The following is a 24691-nucleotide window of genomic DNA, read 5'->3' on the forward strand; positions in this document are numbered from 1 at the left end:
CACATCAAACTGCCAGTCCCAATGATTGTGACAACATCAACGCCAGTCCAGGTGAGGAAGTCCAACACTTCTGCACCTTCCCCCAGCTCCTCGGGGTGGGGGGTGGGGTGGGAGTCTGTAAATATATTTTTTATTCTCTGCCCAAATTACTCTGGGATGTGTGGCTATTTCACTCTAACCTATACTAACCTACCGTATCTCACTTCCTATTCAAAGTTCCATGTAATTGTGGTGTTTGAACAAACCGACTTTAAAATTATACTGTTTAGAAAATATAGATCCTGCACCCAATAGACATCTCTTCCCTTGGTCTCATATGGAAGTTGAAGTTTTAAAACATAGTCAGTTTCGACCTTTACCCTTTGGCCCGGTTTGCCCTAGTCTTAACCAGATCTGCTTCATTCATATCACCAATTGAAGTCTGGACTCTTTTTCAGCTTTTTTTTTTAACAGTTGCTGTATGCACTAATACTGACATTCATATCTGCCAAGCTCTAGCTCTGAGTTTCAGGTGTCTCAGAGATACGCATTGTTCCAGAGACCAATCAACTCTATTTTTGTGTCTATTGATCTATCTGTTAAAAACCATGAGCTCAGACTGACACCTGCAAATTAACTTCAATACCATAGGGCTCATTTTTGCTTTTATATATTTGTTATTCTCTTCTCCAGAAGAAAATGGGCTCCCATTAATAACAGTTTATTTACCTAATTGCTCAGTCCTAGAATATACAGGAAGTAGATTCCAAGTTGCTAACCCCTACCTTTTAGAAGAAAAACCCTACTAAATAGAATTTAATGTTTGTTTAGTGGTCTTTTTTCTCTTTAGCCTGAGGCATGTAGTCCAAAATACTATGTTAAAAAGTTACTTGGTTTAAACACACACACACACACACACACACACACACACACACACACACATACACATACGTATATACATCTATCTGTCCTCAAAAAGGCATACTCAGAGATCTGTTGCCCCCCACCCCCATTCATTCTGTCCTGTCCATATCCCCATCCTTTCCACCCTGTACCCACCACACACCCTATGGGTAACCACTAACACTAGTTTCTGCTTTATCCTTTTCATATTTCTTTTCTTTTTTAAAATATATTTTTTGTAGACTATAACATATATATATATATAAACTATAACTTTCCAAGTGCAATTTAACAAATAGTTAGCAAATTTCAAAGATTTTATGGATTACAGTTCTGCAGTTTCAGTTATTACCTTATTGTGAAAAATAACATATATCCAAAAATATAGTATCTTTCAAAGTACGACTTAACAAGTAGTTATATAGGAAATTTCCAAAGTTGTTGTGAGTTACAGTACCATAGTTTCAGTTATTTCCCCATTGTGAATTATACATACAAAAAGGTGATAGCTTTCAAATTACAATTTATCAAGTAGTTATAGAACAAATTTCAAAGGATGCTATGGGTTACAGTTCCACTACCTCAATTCTTTCCTTCTAGCTAATCTAATACCCTAGCAAACAAGAAAAAGAAAATTATATAGAGATTCAGAAATCATAATCCTTTGTTAAATTCCATCTTGTCTGTTGCTGCCCCTTCCTCTAGTTTAATCACTTTCCTGATCTTCTGGGATGCCTAGGCAGTGACCACCCTAACCTGTTCATGTTGAATGGGCTGTCGACTTTATGAGAAAAGGGGACATCTGGTTGATGTTCTTGAAGAGGCTATTGCCTCTGGGTTTTGGGACTTAGTTAGCATAGGAGCTCTCTGAAGGAATTAAATTTCTGAAGAATAAACTTAGTTAGTGAAACTTTTATAGAGTCTCAGATAGGGATCCAGGTGTTCTTGAAGAGTTTTGGGACTGTTAACTTAGGCTTATCATACTGTGGTTATTTGGCATATTTAGGTGAAGCTTGCGTAGGAGTAACCTCTAGGACGGCCTCTAGGCTTTATTTGAATTATTAGTCACTGAAACCTTATTTTGTTGCCTTTCTTTTCTCCCTTTGGGTCAAAAAGGCATTCTCAAAACCTCGGTGCCAGGGTCAAGCTCATTCCCACGTCGCCAGGAAAGCTCATTCATCTTGGGGGTCCTGTCCCATGTTGGGGAGAGGGTAATGAATTTATTTGCAGCAGAGTTGAATTTACAGAGAGAAAGTCCACATTTCAGCAACAAAAGAGGTTCTCTGGAGGTGACTCCTAGGCATAATTATAGGCAGACTTAGCCTCCCCTTTACAACCATAAGTTTCCCCCAAGCAAGCCTCAAAATCGAGGTCTTGACTTATAAAGTAGGGGGTTCCTAAGATCATATAACACATGTTATGTCCACAATAATCCATCCATATCTCACATTATCATCACTTAGTTGTACAATCCTCATCACTCTCCATTTTAAACAATTCTTATGACCCAAAACACCTCATAGCACCTGTCAGCCCTATTTGTCCCTAGTATTCGTGTGGTACTAGTAAGGTATTCCTATTAATTATAGTCCCTAGTATGCAATAGGTAGATTTTTCCCATATACTGTTCTGTTTTCAACTCTCTGCGCTAGTGTCCTACCTTAGAAATATATCACACAAGCACTTATTTTTATTTGTAATGCTGATCTATGGGAAACGTGCCTTTAAACAAACCCTTTCAACCCTATTTACCTTCAGTACAACTCTGATACTTATAATTGCTTTGACAAACAATCGTCACCTCTATCCATTCCCATACCTTTGAATTCACCATCATTAACATATCTGAACATCTTAGATTATCATTCCCCCTCACTAGCTTCTGTCTATCGCTAAATCCCCAATATCTTACATTATAAGACATTGATTTTACATTGTTCAGAAAGTTTACAGAAGTGGTAATATACAATATCTCTCCTTTTGTGTCTCTGTATTTCTTTTTGCACAAATAAGCTGATACATGCATATTTCCTGATACCTCTTTCTTACATGAAGGGTAGCACACCATAGATATTATTTTGTCCTTATTTTTTCACTTACAATACATGCTATCCATATCAGTTCATTGAAATCTCCTTCATTCTTTTTCACAGCTGCATAGTAATCTATTGTCTGGATGTACCATAGTTTTTTCAACCATTCTTGATATATATGGACATTTAGGTCATTCCTACTATTTGCAATTACAAGTAATGTTGTAATGAATAACCTTATGCATTTGTATGTCCATAGCAATGGAGGTGTAGCTTTTGGGTAAATTCTTAGAGGTGGAACTGCTAGGTCTCTAAGTGCATATATAGTTTTATTGGGTATTGCCAGGTTCCCTCCATAAGGGTGATCTCATTTTGCATGCCTACCATCAACATGTGAGAGTGCCTACTCCCCCACAGCCTTGCCAACAGAAGGCATTGTATACTTTTTAATCTTGTCAGTCTGGAGGATCAGAATTGTATCTCAGTGTAGTTTTAATTCAATTCTATTATAAGTGATGTTGAACATTTTTTCTTAGGTTTAGGGGCAATTTTTATATCTTTTTATGACCTGTCTGTTTGCGTCTTTAGCCCATTTTTTTTTCTCTCCGTTTTTTTTTTTTTTTTTTGTCCCCCTCTGATCTTTAAAAGAGTTCTTTATAAATTAGGGATATTGGCCCTTTATCAGGTATATGTTGTAAATATTTTCTCCTGGTTCGTCGGTTGTATTTTGACTTTGCTTATGGCCAGTTTTGCCATACATTAAAAAATTTATTGACAATTTTATTAGTCTTTTATTGCATCTGGATTTTGAAACATTTAGACAGTCTTTCCTTATACCGAGGTTTCATTCTTGTACTTGTATGGTTTCATTTTTTTTGCATTTGTATTCCCAGTTCATTCTTATGTATGGTGTATGATAGCTATATATCTAAATTTCATCATTTTTCAAATAGCTAACCTGTCATCCCAGCAGCATTTATTAAAACCTCCATCTTTGGCCAGTGATTTGAGATGCCACCTTTATCATTTACTCAATTTGCATAAGTACTTGGGTCTATTTCTGGACTTCCTATTCTGTTTCATTGCTCTGTTTGTCTAATCATAGACCTGTACCACACTGTGTTAATGACAGAGGTTCTATAGTATGTTTTAGTGTCTCATAGGGCTTTTTTCTTTCAGTGTTTTCCTGGCTATTCTTGCATGCTTATTTTTCTATATGAGCTTTAGTACCAACTTGTCTAGCTTTATTTTTAAATTTTGGAATTTTTAATTGGGATTGCAGTTTATTTTTTAAATTACCTTAGGTAGAGCCAGCATCTTTTGGATGTTGAGTTGTCCTATCCAAGAACAAGGGATGTTTGTCCATTTGCTTGTCTACTTTTTTTGTCTTTCACGACTGCTTTAAAGTTTTGCTTATAAAAGTTTTCCATATTTCCTATTAAGTTTCTTATCTCCTTTGTTGCTATTATAAATGTGTTCTTCTCTACTATTATGACTATTGACTTCTGTATGTTAATTTCTGTATGTTAAAATGTCACCTTAGTAGGCAACGCTTTGCCGTGGGGTCAAAATGGTGAGTTACCCAGCTGTTGCAGCATCAGGCCAGTGGCTGGATGGTATTTGAAATAGTATTACAATGCTGCAGGGTTCAATAAACTGGGGTTAATGAGAGATGATACAATAGCAGGGAATGAAGACATACAAGAAGCCGTAAGAAGGCTTCCTGAGAACCTTTATAATGACAGGGAGTTTTGCATTAAGAGAGCACTGGACCTGACCCTGAGACAGCAGATATTGCCTAAAGAGCAGTGGAAAAAATATGTGGATGATAAATTCTATCTTGAACCATATCTGAACGAAGTTATTCAAGAAAGAAAAGAGAGAGAAGAATTGGCAAAGACATAATCATGTAATTGAAATGTGGATGCAGCTGTCCCAAAAGTATTTTTATGAAGTTGGTAAAACCTAAAATGTACAATTTAAGAACTATTTGGGCTACAAATGTATTACTTTAAACAAACATCAATTGTAATCATTGTTGGAGTTTTTGAATTCTAAACTTTATAAACATCTTAATTACTAATTTCACTTACCTGTTATAACTCTTTCCAAACTCCTAAGCTAACATTTAATTAGTGTTTAATTGCTTCCTGGGGCTGAGAGAGAACACTTTAATCAATTCTCACTGGTTGGATAACCTCAATTTACTAAAGGATATAATGTTATACCAAGTAGAATAATCACCTTTATATTGCCTTCGTAGGTTAGCAAGATGCTTGGAAGCCAGCTCCATAAGGGCCTAACTTGCAGGTATAAAATGGAGCAAGAAATAAGTGCCAGGACTTGATTTCACCTAAAGGAAATAGAGCAGTCCAGCAGACTGGCTTTCTTACTTCATGAATCTTCAGTAGAATGAAGAGAAAGAGAAAGGATTCACTCCCCAGTTTGCTAAGATTGGGAACCAGCCCCAGTTCAGCCCTCTTCAACCACAGGCCTTCAAATTATTTGCTTTTGCATCCTACCGATAAAAAAAAAATCATGTACAGAGCCCCAATATGAAGTTGTATAAATCATATGTATGTACTCCTATGCTAATATGTATATTAGAAAACAAAAGTAGACATTTGAAAAACAGATAAAAATATAAAGAAAAATTATACTTTCTCCCCATATCTGAGTGAATTGTCCACTCTCAAAACTATTGTTATTAAAAAAAAAAAAACTTGTTATAAAGTATTTGGAGGAATGAATATGAGTAATAGTTAACAGTTTTAAGGTCTTAGGTTGATTACCTTGAATATAAACTAGAACTATTTGATAATGTCCTTCCCACCTCTAAATTCTGAAGTGCTTTCTTTGGAGAAAGTGAAAGGAATGGAAACACAGCGAGCAGGGAAGGAATTGTGTGGAACCCACAGTGGTCCGCAGCAAGTCTTTGCTGTGCGGGGCAGAAATATCTGATAGGGATCTTACCTTGAGGAATAAAACAGACTAAGAGAAACAAGTTTTAGATTATCTTTTAAATTCTTAAAGAATCAAAAGTGTGTATGAGTATTCAGCGTGTGTTTATATGTGTGTGTATAACCCGTTCCCCCCCCACACACAGATGAGATTCAATGTTCCGCATTAGTTATCTTTGAGTTGCAACATAATCATAAAGGTGGTCTTTTAAAATTTTTGTGAAAGTTTTAGAAAACCTCATTAAATTCCTTAAGACCCCCCCCCCAATGTCACTTTATTGGATTCTTTTAATGATTGAGTTTATCATTGACTCTCTAGGGTTTTCATTATCTGATAAATAGAAATAGTTATGCTTATTCTTTTCCAGTTCTTACTTCTCTAATTACTTTCTCTTGTCTAATTGCATTTCTTGATACCTCCAGTATAATACTGAATGGTAATGGAGGTTGTGGGCATCCTTGCCTTGTTCTTAATCTTAGTGGAAATACCTCTAGTGTTTCTGCCTTAAGCAAAATGCTGGTTTTAGGACTTTATTTATTGATTTAATAAACTATCCGTCAGTTTCTGTTTTCTTAAGTGTTTTTGTCACAGGTTTTTTAAGTACCTATGGAGAAAATCATGACTTGTCCCTTTAGATCTATTAGCATGGTGTATCATATTAATTGATTTCCTAATATTATTGAAACAACCTTGTATTCCTTTAATAAGATGTATCATTTTCTTAATGTGGTGTTGTTTGATATTTATTAATGTATTGTTTAGAACTTTTCATTGATATAAGTGATGCTGAGCTGTAAAATTTTTGGTATTGTCTATCAGTTTAGGTATCAAAGTTATACTTGCTTCATAAAAAGAATTTGGAAGTTTTCCTTAATTTTCAACACTCTGAGACAATTTATTTTGTATTGAGGCTATCTTATTTTCCCCTGTGAAACCATCTGGTTGTGGTGCTGTTTTGAGGGCCATTTCCAGTGTAACGTTATTATTTTATGGAAATCGATCTGTCCAAGCTTTCAATCCCTAATGGGGTTGATTTTTATCTACTTCGTTTCTCTAGAAAAATTTTCCACTTTATCTAGGTTTTAAAATATATTTGCATAGAAGCTGCAAAATAGTCTCTAGGGATTTGTACATTTTCTTCTATTTTCATTACTTCCCCTTATCAATTTTATTTTGTAGAGTTATGCTTTCTTCCTTTTTCACTTTATCAAATTAGTTAGTGGTTTTTCTAGTGCATTAATTTAAAAAATAGGATATAGAATTATTAACAAGATCAAAGGCTTTTCTATTCTCCACCACATTTTCTACTTTTATCTTTATTATTTCCCTCTTTTGTAAAACTTACCTTTTGCAGTTTTTAAGTTTTGTGTGAGTATGTGTTTGTGTGCTTGGAATTTAATTCACTTATTTTCATTCTTATTGATAAATATGTTTAAGGCTATGAACTTTCTTCTGATCACTGCTTTAAAAGTAGCCCATGGATACCAATATGTAGTGTTACATTATTATTTTTTAATTCCATAAACTTGGTTTGTATTTTCCTTTTCATTTAAGAGTTACTTAATACATGGTTTTAAAATTTTGTATGGGGAAAGATGGGCCTTTTTATTTTTTTACTTTGTTAGTAATTTCTAGTTTTATTGCATTGAGATTAGCTAGTGTCTTCTAATATTTCCACTCTAGGAACTTACTGATGTTTTCTTTGTGACCTAATATATAATCAATTTTGTGAATTGTTCCATTTGCACTTGAGAAGAAGGTGTATTTCTTATTTTTAGGAAATAAAAGTTATATATAGTAATATACAACCCGTAAAATTACTACTGAGAGTAGTGTGTTATATCATCATTGTGAATTGCAGCTTTTTGCATTAAAAAGTGTCCTTGGTCAGGCTTAATGCTTTTTTTTTTTAAACCTGAATTCTACTTTGTTTTATATCAGAATCACAAGCTGGCTTTCTTATTGTTTCCAGTGGCCTGACTTACCTTTTCCTGTCCCTCTATTTTTAGCCCTTCTGAATTAGTTTTAGGTAAGTCTCTTGTTTTCAGCATATAGTTGGGTTTTACTTTGTGAGTCATATTAAGGTAATTAAAAGATAGCCATTTATTGATATTGCTGAGACGTCTGATCTCAAGTCTGTCTTTTATTTTAGGTTATAATTATGTATATTATAATACAATCCTGTGTTTCTTTCTCTACATGTTTATTTTCTTCTATTTTCAAATTTTGGTATTTAGGAAGGTTTGTACCTTTATTTTCATGGGTTTCTTTTGTACTTATGTCTTCTATAGTGCCCTTAATCCCTGCTTTCCTACTTAATCCTTTAATATCTGGCTTGTCAGTTTTTTAGCCATACATAAAATCCTTGGTTCACACTTTTTTCTTTTGAGTTTTTTGAAAATGCTGCTCAAGCGTGGCCTTGTTTTGTTGCCTTTGACAGTCTGATGTCAGTCTAATTCCCCTTCCTTTGTAAATTTGTTTGATTCTTTTGCATGGGGCCTTAAGGATTTGAAAAAATCTCTAAAGGCTCATTGTTTTACTTGGATATGTCTCTGAGTTGGCCATTCTGGGTCAGTTTTCCCAAGTACCCAAGGGGCCTTTTCAATATGTAAATTCAGGTATTTAAAAAAATAATTTCTGGACATTTCTCTTGAATTATAGCTTTAAATATTAGTTCTTTTCCATTGTTTTGTTTTTCTTCATTAAGGATTCTAATGATGTGTGTGTGTGTGTGTGTGTGTGTCTGTGTCTGTGTGTATGTATATGTATATATATATATGTATCTTCAATTCAACAACTTTGTCTCTGACCCTTTTTAGTTCTTTCTTTCCCTCATTTTCATTCTCTTGGTTGTATTCCTGCCTTTCTTTAGTGCCCCTCACTACATTTTCACTTGGCTCTATTCTGCCTTGGGCACCTTGTAATTTAGCCTTCATTCCTGATATATTTTTGTCTCTTTCTTCCATTTCTTCCCTGAGTTCAATCACTTCTCTTCTCTTTTCTTCCTCTTTTTCTACATTTCTATATTTTAATTTTTGAATTTCTGATTCAAGGTGTTTTTCATAGGTCCAAATACTTGTTTGAGGATACTTAGTTAAGTTTGAAGTGTTGTGTTAGTTTTCTTTTTTGTCCTTATTTCCTTCTGGGGAGGAGGGTGAGAATTTTCATCAGTCAAGGTGTCTCCTCCTCCCCGTTGTGTAGTAGCTTTATAGTTGAAGGCTGCTTTCGCCTTTTCGTTTCATGGATTTGGAGTGGTTCACAAAATTCCTGGTTCAAGGGTGCCCTCTTCTGTCTGTGTAGCAAATTAGGTTTTTTATTTTTTATTTTTTGGTTTTGTTTTGTTTTGTCTTGTTAATAGATGGCTTTTTTCTCTTTTTTTTGTGTGTGTGCTAGAGAGAAGGATTTTGTGCCTTTCAGTTTTTTGGTTCTCTCTCACCTTGAGCACTATAATTTTTCCCTTTTGCTTCTTTTCCCTCCACCCTGAAAGCTACAAAGGGCTCCTCTTTGCTTTTACCTTCTCTCTCTTAAGTAATGCCTTTCAAAGAATGCATACAGTTTAAAGTCTCTTCCTTGAGGTAATGCTCTGATTTACAGTATCTTTCAGTATTTTTACAGTTAGGGTGGACTTTCTCTTTCAGGCAGGATTTTACATCAATCCTCCGGCTGCACCCCTCCCCTCTTCCGCATGGTTTTGCTCTTCGGGCAGGCTGGCAGCAGGAGTGTGAGTGATGGCTTACTGGAATTTGGTGTTTCTGTTTCTACGCACAGGCATGGTTGTGCCAAAGGTGTGGGTTTGGGTCGTGTCATTTGCTCTTCTTGTTTTGCTTTATTTATTTATTTTTGGAGGCAACACTGGGAGCTTTGAATTAGTGTAGCCACCATTTGGCTGCCCAGAATTCCGTTTCTTGACTTCTGTATTACTTAGGCTCTTGTTGGCTGCAGGTAACAAAGATGCCAGGCTCTGACTGATTTAGAGAGCAGGGAAATGCCTCACTTTACCTGTAGCAAGAAATTGATGCAGCTTGGCATGTCTGGGCTGTCTCCAGGGAGTGCTGGCTTTGTCTTCCAGCAAGATGGCAGCAGGAGTTACGGGAGCAGAGCAAGGCCTTTATATCCTTAGATTGGGTTCCCTAGGGACAGAGCCTGATTTGGGTTTTCTCTTGGGAGAACTCTATAAGGGATTGAAGGAAGTAGACTATGGTAGAGGAAGAAGCCAGCCAAAGATGGGACTGTAGAAGATGGACTTCAACCTCAGCCTGGTCCTAGGGGAGCTCTGGAGAGGATTTTTCCTGAGGCACAGTTCAAGGGGGCTTGGCTTCTGTCTCTGCATCAGTCATTGATCATAACTGGGTCACGTCCCCATCCCTAAACCATTCGCTGTCAGGGCAGCTCCACCATGATTGGCTTGGACCAGTGGAGACATAGCCCTGGAGCTGGGAATGGGGCATCATGCCCTAATCCATGTGAGAAGAGAGTGAATTGTGTAACAAAACTGAGGTGCGATTAGGAGGAAGAAGGGAAGAAATGGGTGTCTGACAGGCAACCAGTGATGCCTGGCTGTGGCAAATGTCCCTCTCACGCTGGGCCCTGGGAGCACAGCAGTGAATGCATCTGGCAAAGGGCTTGCTCTCACAGGCCTCTCAGTCTAGCCAGGAAGACAGACTGTGACTGGCCTAGGTGAGTCAGGGTTCTGTGAGCAATGCGTGCCTCCAGGGGTGCAGAGGGGCTGCCTGTGGCCCAAGAGGAGGGCAGGGAGGGCCCGGGCCTGCTGGAAGGGCCTCTTGGGCCATAGGAGGAGGTCAGGCTTTACCCTGGGATCCAGGGACCCAAGGATAGGTTTTAAGTGAGAGAAGGACGTGATCAGATCTGAGTTTTGTGGGGAGTGGGCAGACACGGAGGTGGAGAGCCAAGCAGGAAGGGTGGTCTGCCCTTGGGTATTGCTGAGAAGGGGAAGCAAAGTGGGACTGATGCTAAGAGGGAGGGTGGCATGAAGGAGAGGCGGGGGTGAAAGTGACAGAAGTTAGTGGCTCCCAGGCCAGGTGGGGATGTGCCCAGTGATCCAGAGGGGAAGCCACCAAACTCGGGTCCCCAGATCCATGCAAAGCAGAGCTCTGCCCTCAGCATGGGGCCGACAGGGTGCGTGGAGCCCCCCCTGAACCTCTCTTCCCCATCCCATTCCCCGGCGGCAGGGTTCTGGAGCACCTCAGCAGTCTCACCAGAGAAGTGAGCCTGGACTATGAGCGCAGCATGAACAAGATCAACTTTGACCAAATTGTCTCCTCCAAGCCCGACACATTCTTCTATGTGACCCTGCCCAAGAAGGAGGAGGAGAAGGTGCCTGAGCGAGGTGAGGCATCCTGGATCCTCTGTCCCGCCACTGTGGGCATCATCACCTAAGCCTCATTTGCACCCACCCTGTCCCCAGCTCTCTCCTTCTGTCTCCAGTTTGGGGGGATGTGGGGGGAAGCTTTGAAAAAAGTGTTGGTGCAAGTAGGGTGGAGGTAGGAAGGTAAATGGATACTAGGAAAAGCAATCGTTCAAGCATTCAGAAGCAGATGAAAAGGGCTTCTGACAGTCTGACCCGGGGCACATGTAGCCCTGGTTCCCTTTACTAGCCAGAGTAGGGCTGGCGTCTCCACAACCAGCCTTTTTTGACACAGGGCCGATCCATTGCAGGGCTGGGCATCGGCTCCCTGCAATACCCCTCTTGGTCTCAGCTCACTTTCCCTGCTAGTTTTGTTTCTGAGACCTGGCTCCCATGTGTGTGATGTGCCCAGGAAGCTGCGATTCAGAGGGGCCCTGGTGCCCACTTCTCCTTACCTCAGGTCTCCAGGGAATGCTCAGAGGGACCCAGAGGTTGGTGTTTAATGGGAGTGAGGGTGGGGGGAGAATCCACGGTTTTCATCCACTTATCAAAGGGATCAAGTGACCGAGAGGGGGCCAGCGTGGATTCCTTTACCCAGTCCCAGAGTGGGCACCTCCTTGCAGGGCCCTGTGGCCACTCAGGGAGGCCTGTGGGCCAAGAGGGATTCTGGGGACCAGGAGTCTCCTCCCTCCACTGAGCACCACCCAGATCGGCCCTGATCCCTGGTGTGTGTGTCCAAGGCTGTTCTCCTGGACACTGGCCCTTGTCCTCCATCCCCACAGGTCTGGTGTCTGTCCCCAAGTACCCTTTCCAGGAACAGAAGGAGGACTTCACCTTTGTGTCGCTGCTCACGCGGCCGGAGGTTATCACGGCCCTCAGCAAGGTGCGGGCCGAGTGCAACAAGGTGACAGCCATGGCCCTGTTCCACTCGACACTCTCCAAGTATAGCCGCCTGGAGGAGTTTGAGCAGATCCAGTCGCAGACCTTCTCCCAGGTGCACAGCATCCCGGGTGCAGAGGGGTGGGCACGTGGGGCCCTTGGAGCAGGAGGGCCCAGCTTGGGGCCCCTGGGGAAGCCCAGGGCTGTGAGTCCCTGCTTTACTTCAAAATGGGCCTCGGCCTTTTCCTGAACCCTGTTGGTGGCTGGGGTGGGGGCCAAGGGTGATGGCTCATCTTGCAGAGAAGAGAACCAGGGTTGCTCCCCTTTCCAGTCACTCCCTCCTGACCCTGCTTGCCTCTGAAGCAGACCCCCCCTTTTGTAAAGGGAGAAGGAATGCTGCATAGCTTCCTGGGGATTGGGATATGAGGGAAGTGGGGTGCAGCCTGGTGGGGAGAGAACCACCAGATGGCCCAGGAGGAACGCTCCCCCTCTCTGCCTCATTCTGTCTCTGTGACTTTTTCCTACTCACTATCTCTCCCTCTGCCCTTTCCTGCCTCGTCCCCTGACTCTGTGTCTCCATCTCTTGCTCCCGTCCCTCCCTGCTCCTCCCCTCCCAGCAGCTCTGGGCTCCCACAGTCACATGAAGGTGCTGGTTGGCAGGGCTGGGCAGGAGAGTGGGGTGGGGGGAGGTTCCTCCATGCTCAGATGAGTACCGAGGCTGCCTGAGTACCCTGGTGCAGAGGCCTCTGGGGCACAGCAGCTGTGGGCGATGGGACCCTGGGAGTGCCGGGGGCTGCCCGATGACACCTGTGACCGCCGCAGGTACAGATGTTCCTCAAGGACACCTGGGTCAGCACTCTCAAGGTGGCCATGCGCAGCAGCCTGCGCGACATGAGCAAGGGCTGGTACAACCTGAACGAGGCCAACTGGGAGGTGTACCTCATGTCGAAGCTGCACAGACTGATGGAGCTCATCAAGTACGTGCTGCAGGACACACTGCGCTTCCTGGTGCAAGACTCGCTCACCAGTTTTGCACACTTCATCAGCGACGCCTGCGGCAGCGTGCTCGACTGCACAGAAGACATGGTCTGGGGCGAAGACTTCATCAACAGCCCCTACAGGTGGGGCCCCGGCTGGGCTGGGGCGCTGCAGACACCAGAACTCTTCCCTGCCAGTCCCAGTGGCCAGAGGGGTGAGGCCTGGGGCAACAGTGGGGCAGGCCTGGCTCCCCCCGGGATGTTGGGGAGTGCCCACCTGGCTCTGCTGGCATTTTCTTCTTCTGACCATCCTTTACTCACACAGTCATCAAGTCACCCTGTTGAGAAATGTTTTTTGAACATTAACCATGAGCCAGGCCTGGCTCCAGGGGACAAGAGAGATGTCCCAGCTCTCACCGGGGAGACAGCAAGCAAATAGACATATAGGCAACACTTGTGACTGATTTGAGCAGGGGCTGTGAGAGGTGCTGGGAGGGGTAGGGGGTAGGGGAGCCTTTGTCAGGAGGTCAGGGAGGTCAGAGAGGAGGTGACATCTGAGCCAAGTCCTGAGATGTGAGGGGAAACCATCGTGAAGGACATGGGGGTATGGGGGTGTGATGGGGCCCCAGATAGAGGGGACCAACATGTGCAGAAGCACTGAGAGGGGAAGAAACTTGGAGCAGTCCAGGTAGGAGAGGGGCTGGACTGTGAGTAGGGCAGGGAGGGCGGGTCGGGTGAAGAGGGAGACCCTGGGCACCGGCCAGTGTCTCTGGGGCTGTGGCTGGGACCTGGATTTACTCTAAGTATGGTCAGAAACCATCAGAGGGGAGTCACCTGGTCTAATTTATGTCCCTAAATGATGCTCTGGATTTGTGGGGCCAAGTGAGGCAGAGGGGAAGTCAGATTGAGGCTCTTGCCATCTTCTAGGTGAGGGTGATGGGGCTTAGACTTGGTGGGGCAGAGAGTGGGGCAGATTCAGGGCAGTACAGTGGCAGCAGAGTCATTGGGCCTGGCTGCAGAAGAGGGAGTGGGAGGAGGAGAAAAGGAAGGAGTCAAGGCTGGCTCTCAGGGTGTGTCTCTGAGCACCTAGTCCTGGGTTCAAGTTGATGGGAGTGAGGGAATTGGGGCTCCATTGCAGACACAGAAGGTCTGAGATGCCCACAGGGTCCAGGCGGGTGGGTGGTTGGCAATCCAGAATGTAGGGGTGAGGACTGGGCTGGGGGCCAGCTTGGAGGGTGACAGTGTGTAGGGGACCTCTGAAGCCAAGGATGGGTGGGCTCCCAGGGAGAGTGTGGGGGCTGCAAGCACCTAGGGCCTGGCAGACCTACCCCAATGACCTCAGGCCAGTGGTCTCTGGGCAAGTGCAGGAGCGGAAGAACCTGTTTTGCTGGTCTGGATTCCTTCTGATAATGTGGGCGTTTCTTGGGGCAAGGAGGAGGCAAATGCTTGGAGAAACCCAAGAGCCACGGGACTGGCAGGAAGGGCAGAGAGCTGGGCATCCTGCTTGCAGGCCTCCTCAGGCCCCTGGCCCTGGCCCCAGGTCAGCCTGGCCATTGCTCCCGCAGGCCCCGGAAGAATCCCCTGCTCATCGTGGACCTGGTGTTGGACAGCTCAGGGGTGCACTACAGCACACCACTGGAACAGATTGAGTCATCTCTGCTCAATCTCTTTGACAAGGGTATCCTGGCCACCCATGTGGTGCCCCAGCTGGAGAAGGTACAAATTAGAGCAGTTAAACTCTATCAAAGGCCTTCTACCTGCCAGGCAGTGTGATCAGCTCTTTAATTGTCTAATAGCTAATTAATTCTGGCCACAAGCTGAAGTCAGAACTATTAACATCCCCATTAGGCAGCTGAGGCTTGGAGAAGTGTGATCCTTAGCTTAAGGTCACATATCTGCAAAGTGTCAGACCTGTAATTCGAATCCTGGACTTGCTAGAGCACTCCTGCCATAGCTGAGTATGACTCCAGAGCCCCCCCTCTCAATTCCACCCAGCTATTGGCTTCTCACTCTGTCTCAGGAGGTAGCTACAGATTGACCTCCACCCACGGAACCCCTTGTCAAGAGCCCCCACTCGTTACGATACTGTGCCCACACCCAGCTGCACACAGCCCACTCCCTCAGGCTCAAGAGCCTCTGTAACTCAAGCCCCTCTTGTCTCCCTTGCTGGTCAATCAGAGTTATCAGTGACCTGTTGTCCCTTCTGCTCCTTTCCTTGGCACTGGAGTGAGTCAGGCACAGGCTGAGGAAGACTGCCTTTTGGTGGGCCTCATGGTGGCATCTGGCCCTGTATTGGTCTGCAGCCCCCTCTAAGAGACCCCAGAGCAGAACCTTCCCTCACTGCTCCCCCCTCCCCACCCCCATTGTACTCTCTGCCCTTGGCCACACTGCTGCCTGCTCAGTGTTTGGATCACACCCTGCCCCTCCTCACCCAACCCCTTTGGAAAGGCTCTCCCATCTCCAACCCTCTGCCTACCTGCCCCATGGCTCATCCCCTTCTCTTCCCTCCCACAGCTGGTGATGGAGGACATCTTCATCAGTGGTGACCCCCTGCTAGAGTCAGTGGGGCTTCACGAGCCGCTGGTGGAGGAGCTGCGGGCAGTTATCGCCAATGCCATGCGCAAGGCCATGATCCCACTGCAGGCCTACGCCAAGAAGTACGAAAAGTACCTGGAGCTGAACAACAACGACATCGGCACCTTCCTCAAGTGCGTGCATGTCTGTGTCTGAGTGCGTCTGTGTGTGCGTGACCCCACCCTCACTGTCTCCTGTCCCCTCCTGCATATCCGCTGTCCTCAGGGAATTCCAGATACAGTGCCCCTCGGCACAGGAGGTGCGGGAGGTGGTGCTCACCCACCTGCAGGAGAAGGAGATCCTGGACAACTCGCTGCCCAGCAGCATTGTCATTGGGCCCTTCTATATCAACGTTGACAATGTCAAGCAGAGCCTGTACAAGAAGCGCAAGACCCTGGCCACTTCCATGCTGGACATCCTGGCCAAGAACCTGCACAAGGAAGTGGACAGCGTAGGTGCCCATGCGCCTGGCCCCGGTGAACACAGCGGCAGGCACTCACTCTCGCACCAGCAAGCTGTCCCCAAGGGGGTCAGGGGTGTCTGCTGACTCCTGGCCCAAGGAGAGGAACTGGAAGCCACCTTGCTCTGATCCCTGCCTGTCCATGGGGAGCTGTCTCATATGGGAGTCCCGGGAAAGGAGGGTTGCTCTCTTCTTCCCCAGAGTTGGAGAGACATGGTCACCCTGAAATGGGTCATGTCATGGAGCTGAAGGTGTATAAGGGCAGACCTCAGAGGTCCTGTGTGTAATGGCAGGAGGATCTCAGTGCCCAGGAGCCGCACGGCCCTCTGGGAGCACCTCTCCCTGGAAAGTACCACTAGGGTAGGGTAGGGTGGGGGAGACACAGGAGACAGAGGAGGAGGGCCCTGTAGCCCTCCCCAGCGCCCTCCCCTCACTGCCAGATCTGTGAGGAATTCTGCAGCATCAGCCGTAAGATCTACGAGAAGCCCAACAGCATCGAGGAGCTGGCGGAGCTGCGCGAGTGGATGAAGGGCATCCCAGAGCACCTGGTGGGACTGGAGGTGAGGTGGGCTCAGGGGGGCCCGGGGCACAGGGGGCACAGAGCTGGGGGCCGGGGACAGGCAGGCGCCGAGATGAGAAGCCAGGGCTGGAGGTGAGGTGCGTACCCAGAGGACAGGGGGGCTTTAGGAGTTAATGGGATCGGGGTGGAGGGCCAGAGCTCTGGTGTCTGGGAGGCTGGGAGGGCTGAAGGTGTGGGTTCGGGGGCCACAGGCCAGGAGCCCTGAGCCCAGCACCAGCCTTGTACCATGGGCCTCCTCCCTCACCCCAGGCTGCCCCTCCTGGGAAGAGGGTGGCCTCTCCCTAGCACCCGGCCACTTTGAGGAGCCTGGTCCCAATCACCCCCCACCCTGAGCCTGCATGAGGCTCTCACTTCCACCCATGGCCACAGGAGCGAATTGTGAAGGTTGTGGATGACTACCAGGTTATGGATGAATTCTTTTACAACCTCAGCACCGATGACTTCAACGACAAGTGAGTGGGAGCCTGGCCCCCCACGAGGTGGGTGGGTGGACAGCAGGAGGCGGGGGTGCCAGAGGCTGGGTGGTCACACCAGAGATGCCCTGCCATGATGCCAGAGGTTAAGGCCCCACACATGACCAGGGCCTGGTGGCCAGAGGGGTAGAAAGAAAACATTTGGGTCTCCTGGGCTAGGAAGGTTGCTGCCCCCAAGCCAAGTCTCTGTCCTGTTCTGGGGCTGGCACACACGTGTTCACCCTGGATCAAGATCCAGAGGGCAGAGCCTGGCCTGGGGGGACAGTCGCTGGGGAGGGGCACTTGTCACCTCCGAGCTCAAGAGCCTTGTGGAAAATGGCCTCAGAACTTGTCTCCAGGGGGCTTCTTTCAACCCAGCCTCACTGAGGCCACCAGAGACCCCTCACCCAGCCCTGTGTAACCCATCGTCACCCTCCTCCCAAGTCCAGATCCTGCCTCACAGACTGGGGGTGGGTTGGGAGTGTCATCAGGACCCTCAGGACCTCAGGGGCCCCAAGGCACCAGCTTTACAGGGCATCCAGGTGCTCAGGGGGGAGCCTCCCCGGGGGCCAGCATCCCCAGGCCGCTGCAGGCAGAAGCCCAGATTTCCACAGATCCCCTGTGTTGGCCCCTATATCAGCTGTCCTGGTGGCACCAGTTGGTCACCAAGGAAATGCAGGCTTCTCCTGGCAGACAGACACACACCCAGATGGTGTCAGTGAACATCTCCCGGCTCACTTTTATTTCCCAGTTGCCCAGCTCTGGCTGACTCCAACTGCTGCCTGGGTTCCCAAACTCTGAGGATGCCCCCTATTACCTACTTCACCCTGGGTGCCCCTGCCCGGCCTTCCTGCCCCATCATTTCAGCTGTGATATTTTCCCCACTCCCACCCCCACCCCCACCCCTTCCTGGCCAGATGGGCTGCCAGCAACTGGCCTTCTAAGATCCTTGGGCAGATAGAGATGGTGCGGCAGCAGCACATTGAAGATGAGGAGAAGTTCCGCAAAATCCAGATCATGGATCAGAACAACTTCCAGGAGAAACTAGAAGGGCTGCAGGTGGAGTGATGGAGCTTGGCTGAGGGCTCTGGGCTGGAGACTGGGACCCCCCCACCCCTGCCTCCTTCTGACCTTGCTGGGTAATCATGAGGGCTGTTAGCCTGCTTGGGATGGGCTAGGAGCCTGCTCAATCCAGGAGAACAAAATCCCCTTGGAGCTTGGAGGGATCGATGCCCTGGGGACCTCAGGTGCCTGGGTGAGGGGGAGGATGTGTGTGCATGGGGAAGGTGGGGCATGGAAGCATCGGACCCCATGCCCCTTGGCCTACAGCTGGTGGTAGCTGGCTTCTCCACTCATGTGGACATTACGCGAGCACACGAGATCGCCAACGAGGTGCGGCGTGTCAAGAAGCAGCTCAAGGACTGCCAGCAGTTGGCGATGCTCTACAACAACCGGGAGCGCATCTTTGGCTCCTCAGTCACCAACGTAAGCCCCCTGTGGGCTCCCTGCCCCTGCCCCAGGGTTCCATGCCCATGGCATCTGCAGCCTCATCAGAACCCTGCTGTGCTGTCCGGTGGGAGAAAGGCCCTGGTGTTGGGGTGGGGAAGGGGGCAAGCCTAAGCAGACTGCCCCAGGAAATGCTCCAACCCTGGCCCTCAGGCCTGTGTGGGCTGGGAAGAAGGGAGGCTGGTCCCAGAGGTAGGACCAGGGGCTGTAGCCAGGTGCGAGGAGAGGGAGGGGCCCAGCCCAAGGAGGAGCAGCATGGAGAGAGAATGGGGAGCATTCTGAGACAGCTGTAGCCCCAGCCTTCTGTCCCTGCAGTATGACAAGCTCTCCAAGATGGTGAAGGAGTTCCAGCCGTACCTGGACCTCTGGACCACAGCCTCTGATTGGCTGCGCTGGTCCGAGAGCTGGATGAACGACCCTCTGTCAGCCATCGATGCTGAGCAGCTGGAGAAGAATGTCATCGAGTCCTTCAAGACCATGCACAAGTGTGTGAAGCAGTTCAAGGACATCCCAGGTAGGTGGCCAAGCCACCCTGTCACCCCCTTCCCCACCTGGGCCGGCTGGCTCTCACACCCACCTGCCCTCCCCGGCAGCCTGCCAGGACGTGGCCTTGGACATCCGGGCCCGCATTGAGGAGTTCAAGCCGTACATCCCGCTGATCCAGGGGCTGCGCAACCCTGGCATGCGGAACCGGCACTGGGAGATTCTGTCAAATGAGATAAACATCAATGTCAGGCCCAAGGCCAACCTGACCTTTGCCCGCTGCCTTGAGATGAACCTACAGGACCACATCGAGAGCATCAGCAAGGTGGCTGAAGTGGCCGGCAAGGAGTATGCCATCGAGCAGGTGGGCAGCCCCTGGCAGGCCTTTCCACCCCACCCGGGTCCTCCGGCCCTTGCCGTGACAGCTGTGTGGAGGGTGACAGTAATGGTCTCTGGTCATTCACTCACCTAGGGCATTCTATTAAGTTGTTAATATATGTAATGTGCTTGGTGCAGTGTCCACTGTCACTATTATTCCTCAGTGACTCCTTTCAAGATCCACAGGAAGTTGCTGATAGAGTAGCATTATCCTCATTTAACAGATAAGTGAATTCAGACTCAGAGAGGTTCAGCAACTGGCCAAGGTTACACAGTCTGTAAGCGCCAGAGCTGGGACCAGAGCCGACACTCTGGCTGCCTCCTGGCCCACATGTATACGTATGTTGTACACATGCAGCACGAGTGTGTGTGAGTGAGTTGCCCCTGATTTCAGATGAGAGCCCGCGGGGGTCTCATTGACCAGGCAGGCTGAGGGTATTTGCCAGAGGGCCTGTATGAAGGTCATGGTCAGATGAAACCTGTTCTTTCCTGCCTGCCCAGTATTGGTCTCTTCCCTGGACCCCAGCCTTGACCCTTCCTCCTCGCCCCAGGCACTGGACAAGATGGAGAAGGAATGGTCAACCATCCTGTTCAACATGCTGCCCTACAAGGAGACAGAGACCTACATCCTCAAGAGCCCAGACGAGGCCTCTCAGCTGCTCGACGACCACATCGTCATGACGCAGAGCATGTCCTTTTCACCCTACAAGAAGCCCTTCGAGCAGCGCATCAACTCCTGGGAGAGCAAGCTGAAGCTGACCCAGGTGGGCCCTCCCTGTCCTGGCCTCCCCTCATCTCTGCTCTGCAATCAAGGAACCTTGTGTTCTGTCCCATAAGGTGGCACCTTGTAGCATCTGGGTGGGGCTCAAAGCGGAGGAGTCACTTGCTCCGTTCACACAGCTCCAGCTCTGCAAAGGCTCCTCAGTCCCTAGAGGGGTGACTGGAATGGGCCTCTCCGTCCCTGAGGCTCGGCTGCCAGAGGAAGCAGTTAAGTACGTGAGGGTGGGGCCAGTGTTTGGTCCAAAGATGAGGCTGAGAAGGGGCATGAGAGCCACTGCCAGACCTCCGAAGGGCTGTTGGGACTTGGTTCATCCAGGACACCAAATCCTGGAAGTTTCTGGGCTGGGCACCACAGGGCCCCTGAGACTCCTCGATGTCTTCCCCAACCTGGCACCGAGCCTCCCATTCCCACCTCATTTGGAGCTATCTCAGGGTGAGGGGGCCACAGCACTGGGAACTGCCCTGGATGTCCAGGGCTCTCAAGGCCAGAGGCAGGAGCTGCCTACAGATTCCTGGAGGGCAGCCCCAGGGCCAGGCCTGCAGGTGTGATTCCTTCAGCCCCTTCCCTGGAGCCTTTCTGGGGGCTTTTCAGAACCCCTGGTGAAGGCAGGTGAGGCGAGCATGTCTATGTCCCCTGCAACACTAGGGATGCCCAAGCTGGTCAGCGCTGTCACTGGGTCACCCTCCTCTGTTCACTCTAGAGTCCCCCACCTTCCATCTCCTCCAAGGCTCTCCAAACAGCCCTCGTCCATTCCCCCCACCCCCACCTGCAAGGTGTCCTCATCGAGGCCCTTGGAGTTGCCTCCTACAGAGCCCATCTTGTGTGCTTGCCCTTTGTGATGCAGGGGCAGCACTGGCCCCTTAGTGGACTGTGGCCTCCTTGACGGCAGAGCCCACTCCCTGTCCTCAGTTTCTCCACACCCACACTGGGCTGTGTGCCAGGCTCAGCACATATCACATGAGGAAGAGAATGCATGAATGAATAAATGAATGAACAAGTGAATGAGTGAATGAGTTTGCATTGGTAGAAGACAAAAGACAAACCCTGAAAGGGGGATTTGGAGGAGAAAGGGAAGTGGCTCATTCTGAAGATGGATTACATTTGGGCTGATGTTTCAGAGGGTATTTTAGGGATCTCAAGCTCAAGACCCAGTATATCTCAGAGAATTCTGAGGTCATAGAACAAAAGTCCTCCCAGGAAAGAAGCCTGGTTTGGTTTCCCATGCACTGGGGCTTTTTCCTCTGTTATTTTAGGAGTTGCTGGCAAAACATGGGGTGCAATTCTTTTATGGGGATAAGCTCTTATGGCTCTGTTGGAGGCTTGGGCATCCTTTGGAGGACTCATGCTTTCCTGGGAGGGCACGCACCTGCACAGTTTCTTTGTTCCCTGGAGCACACTGGCTGACAGTGCCATCCAGTGCCATGGGTTTCCCTGTGGACACTGGCTCTGGTGCCTGGCACTCTGCCCCAGCTTTCTGGTGGTGTGAAATGTTTAGGTCCTGGGGGGAGGACCCTGGGCCCTGATAGTCCATGCCTGCCCTACCTAGGAGGTGCTGGAGGAGTGGCTAAACTGTCAGAGGTCCTGGCTCTACCTGGAACCCATCTTCAGCTCTGAGGACATCAACCGGCAGCTGCCCTTAGAGAGCAAGCGCTACCAGACGATGGAGCGGATCTGGAGAAAGATCATGAAGAATGCCTATGAGAATCGGGAGGTGAGCTCACAGGGACGGGACCACTGAGGGCCTGGTCATGTTGCTGGGAGCCCACCTGGTCTCCAAACGAAAAGGATGGAGGACAAGCCTGAGGCTTTGACCTTGGCTAGCATGTCCATGAATGGACTCCCAAGTCCTGAGAGATGCTCCTCCTAGACACAGCAGTTGATGGTTTTCCTCTTATAGACTGGCAATCTCCATATTAACATATTAAAGGCCCTGACAAGTCCTGCAGTAAATCAAATTGCAATTTTTTTGACCATAGAATTTTTTCTGTGGGGCTAGCACAGCTGGTGGAGACGGTCCCTGGCTCAGGGGAGATTTTCCTGTCCTCCTTCCTTCCCAGGCCCCCCTGAGGTCTCTGGCCAGCATGAGCAATTTCTGGTGAGCCTGCCCTGCTGACTCATTGGTTGAACCATGCTTACTTCGTTTCTCTCCCTGGCCTGGGCCATGCAGGTGATCAATGTATGTGCCAACCAGAGGCTGCTGGATAGCCTGTGCGACTGCAACAAGCTGCTGGACCTGGTGCAGAAGGGCCTCAGCGAGTACCTGGAGACCAAGCGGAGTGCCTTCCCCAGGTGGGCTTATCTGGTCCAGGCCCACTCTGTCAGTGCCTGCCCTCGAGTCTGGGGAACTACATGTCCTGCCCAGGCTGGGGTGTGGGGAGGTTGGTGGTTTGGGGGCACTAGGGCCCAGGGAACTTGCTTGACCCGCTCCCTTGCTCCTGTTCCCCTGGCAGATTCTACTTCCTGTCAGATGATGAACTATTGGAGATCTTGTCCCAGACAAAGGACCCCACAGCCGTGCAGCCCCACCTGCACAAGTGCTTCGAGAACATTGCCCGGGTGGGTACCTGGGCCTGGGGCTTGAGGCTGGGAGCACTGGGGCGCCTCCCCAGGAAGACACAGCTCTTCTTTTGCCCTAAGCCCTTAGAATGGGAAAGGAGGTGGCAGGTGAGATTCCTGAACCTCGGTGACACACCTGGAGCCTAGAGGAGGGAGATCAGCTGTAAAACCCCCCACCTCAGGACCAGAGGGCCCTCAGCTCCAAACCCATCCATAGGATCCCCATCCCCTCCACACACTGAGGGCTGGCTGGTCAGAAAACCCATGAGGCTGGAAGGCTCCTGACCCTCCTTGTCCTCCCCAGGTCTACAGGAAAAGCCACACAGGCCTAGGCAGGAGCATGCAGGGCAGACTCAGCATCCTTCCCTGAGTGCCTGCTTCAGGCCAAGCCTGGGCTGGGGCCAGGCCACATCTGGGGACAAGGCACATGCATCCTGCCTGCTTGCAGTCAGGGAAGGCCCAGCCAAGATGGACACTCAGGCAGAGAGGGCTCCCGGGACCCACAAGACGGGGGCGTCAGCAGGTCAGCCCTGGCTGGGAGGGCAGGTCTCTGGGCCCTTCTGAGGTAACACCCATCCCCGCTTGCCCACAGCTGCTGTTCCAGGAGGACCTTGAGATCACGCACATGTACTCAGCGGAGGATGAGGAGGTGGAGCTGTCCTTCTCCATCTACCCCTCCAGCAATGTGGAGGACTGGCTGAGGGAGGTGGAACGCAGCATGAAGGCCAGTGTGCATGACTTCATCGAGAGGGCCATCAAGGCCTACCCCACGGTGAGCCGCCTGCCTGAGCCCCGCTTCTCCAACCAGGGCAACTTCCGTGATTGTTCCCTTGAAAGTGCCGCTCTCTCTCCCATTGCCGTGGCTGGGCTGTTTGCGTCCTCCTCTGGCTACAGCCTTGACTGCTGCTGCCCTCATCAGCCATGGGGTCTCGGGGTGGGGGTCCTTCAGGCCCACTCGTTTCCACACATGCTCCAGAAAGTAAGAATAGCTCAATTGCCGTTATATTTTGAGCACTGCCGTGTGCCAGGGCCTGGGTGAAAGCTTTACCCCAACAGCTGGGGTGCGGGTGGAGCCCCATCCTATAAAGTCCGTTCACAGACATTTTCTGCCCAAGAGCAAGCGACTTGCAGATGGCAGAATCAGGATTTGAACCCAGGACTGTGCGTTCCCCAATCCCAGGCTCCCACCCCTCTGCTCCAAGGTTTCCTCTGCTGAGGAAGTGGTAACTCTGCCCCCCCCTGGAGGCCCGGAGCTTAATAACTCCTCTGCTTTGGAGGGACCGGTAGAATTAAGAACTGAGCCCAGAGAGTCTGAAAGGCCACAGCACGGATGACGTTCACGGGGAGAAGAGGGCCCCGGGTCAGGGCTGGCAGCTGCCTGGGTCAACCCTGCCTGTGTCATCTTCTCAGATGCCCAGGACCCAGTGGGTTCTGAACTGGCCCGGCCAGGTGACGATTGCTGGGTGCCAGACCTATTGGACCATGGAGGTGGCGGAGGCCCTGGAGGCCGGCGACCTCAGGTCTCGGCTCTTCCCCCAGCTTGCCCAGCAGGTGGGAGTCAAGGGGGTATGTGTGTATGTCACTGTCTGCTCCCCACCCCACACACCCTGCACCCCTCAGGCTTTCCCAGTCCCTCCAGCAGGTTTTGCCTATTTTGAGACGAGGGGAGGCCCTGGGTTGTCTCCAAAGAGCAGGTCAGACGTCCCTGAAATGAACGGGTGGGACTGGGGATCCTAGGAGGGCCCTGAGGCTGGACAGTTGCCCCTCTCCTGAGGTCAGTGAGGGAGTCCCACACCTGGGACCCTCCCACGCCTGCCTCCTCGC

The 24691-nt window shown here is 49.0% G+C and overlaps 1 protein-coding gene and 1 pseudogene across 3 annotated transcripts in view; both read left to right on the top strand.

Annotated features, from left to right (window-relative positions):
- DNAH1 (dynein axonemal heavy chain 1) overlaps positions 1-24691 on the top strand; it is a 104789-nt gene that overhangs the window by 35295 nt on the left and 44803 nt on the right. For all 3 annotated transcript variants that reach the window (XM_037797756.1, XM_037797757.1, XM_037797759.1), the window contains 18 exons: positions 11066-11223; positions 12024-12235; positions 12943-13241; positions 14663-14813; positions 15612-15805; positions 15897-16122; positions 16572-16691; positions 17081-17163; positions 18081-18222; positions 18493-18648; positions 18985-19183; positions 19263-19516; positions 20082-20294; positions 21858-22022; positions 22479-22600; positions 22762-22867; positions 23460-23639; positions 24278-24418. In XM_037797756.1, coding sequence (XP_037653684.1) covers positions 11066-11223; positions 12024-12235; positions 12943-13241; positions 14663-14813; positions 15612-15805; positions 15897-16122; positions 16572-16691; positions 17081-17163; positions 18081-18222; positions 18493-18648; positions 18985-19183; positions 19263-19516; positions 20082-20294; positions 21858-22022; positions 22479-22600; positions 22762-22867; positions 23460-23639; positions 24278-24418 — 3121 coding nt within the window. The remainder of the gene's footprint in view (positions 1-11065; positions 11224-12023; positions 12236-12942; positions 13242-14662; positions 14814-15611; positions 15806-15896; positions 16123-16571; positions 16692-17080; positions 17164-18080; positions 18223-18492; positions 18649-18984; positions 19184-19262; positions 19517-20081; positions 20295-21857; positions 22023-22478; positions 22601-22761; positions 22868-23459; positions 23640-24277; positions 24419-24691) is intronic.
- LOC119510213 lies at positions 4486-4820 on the top strand (annotated as a pseudogene).

The sequence above is a fragment of the Choloepus didactylus genome, chromosome 1 (assembly GCF_015220235.1).
Source record: "Choloepus didactylus isolate mChoDid1 chromosome 1, mChoDid1.pri, whole genome shotgun sequence".
Lineage (NCBI taxonomy): Eukaryota > Metazoa > Chordata > Mammalia > Pilosa > Megalonychidae > Choloepus > Choloepus didactylus.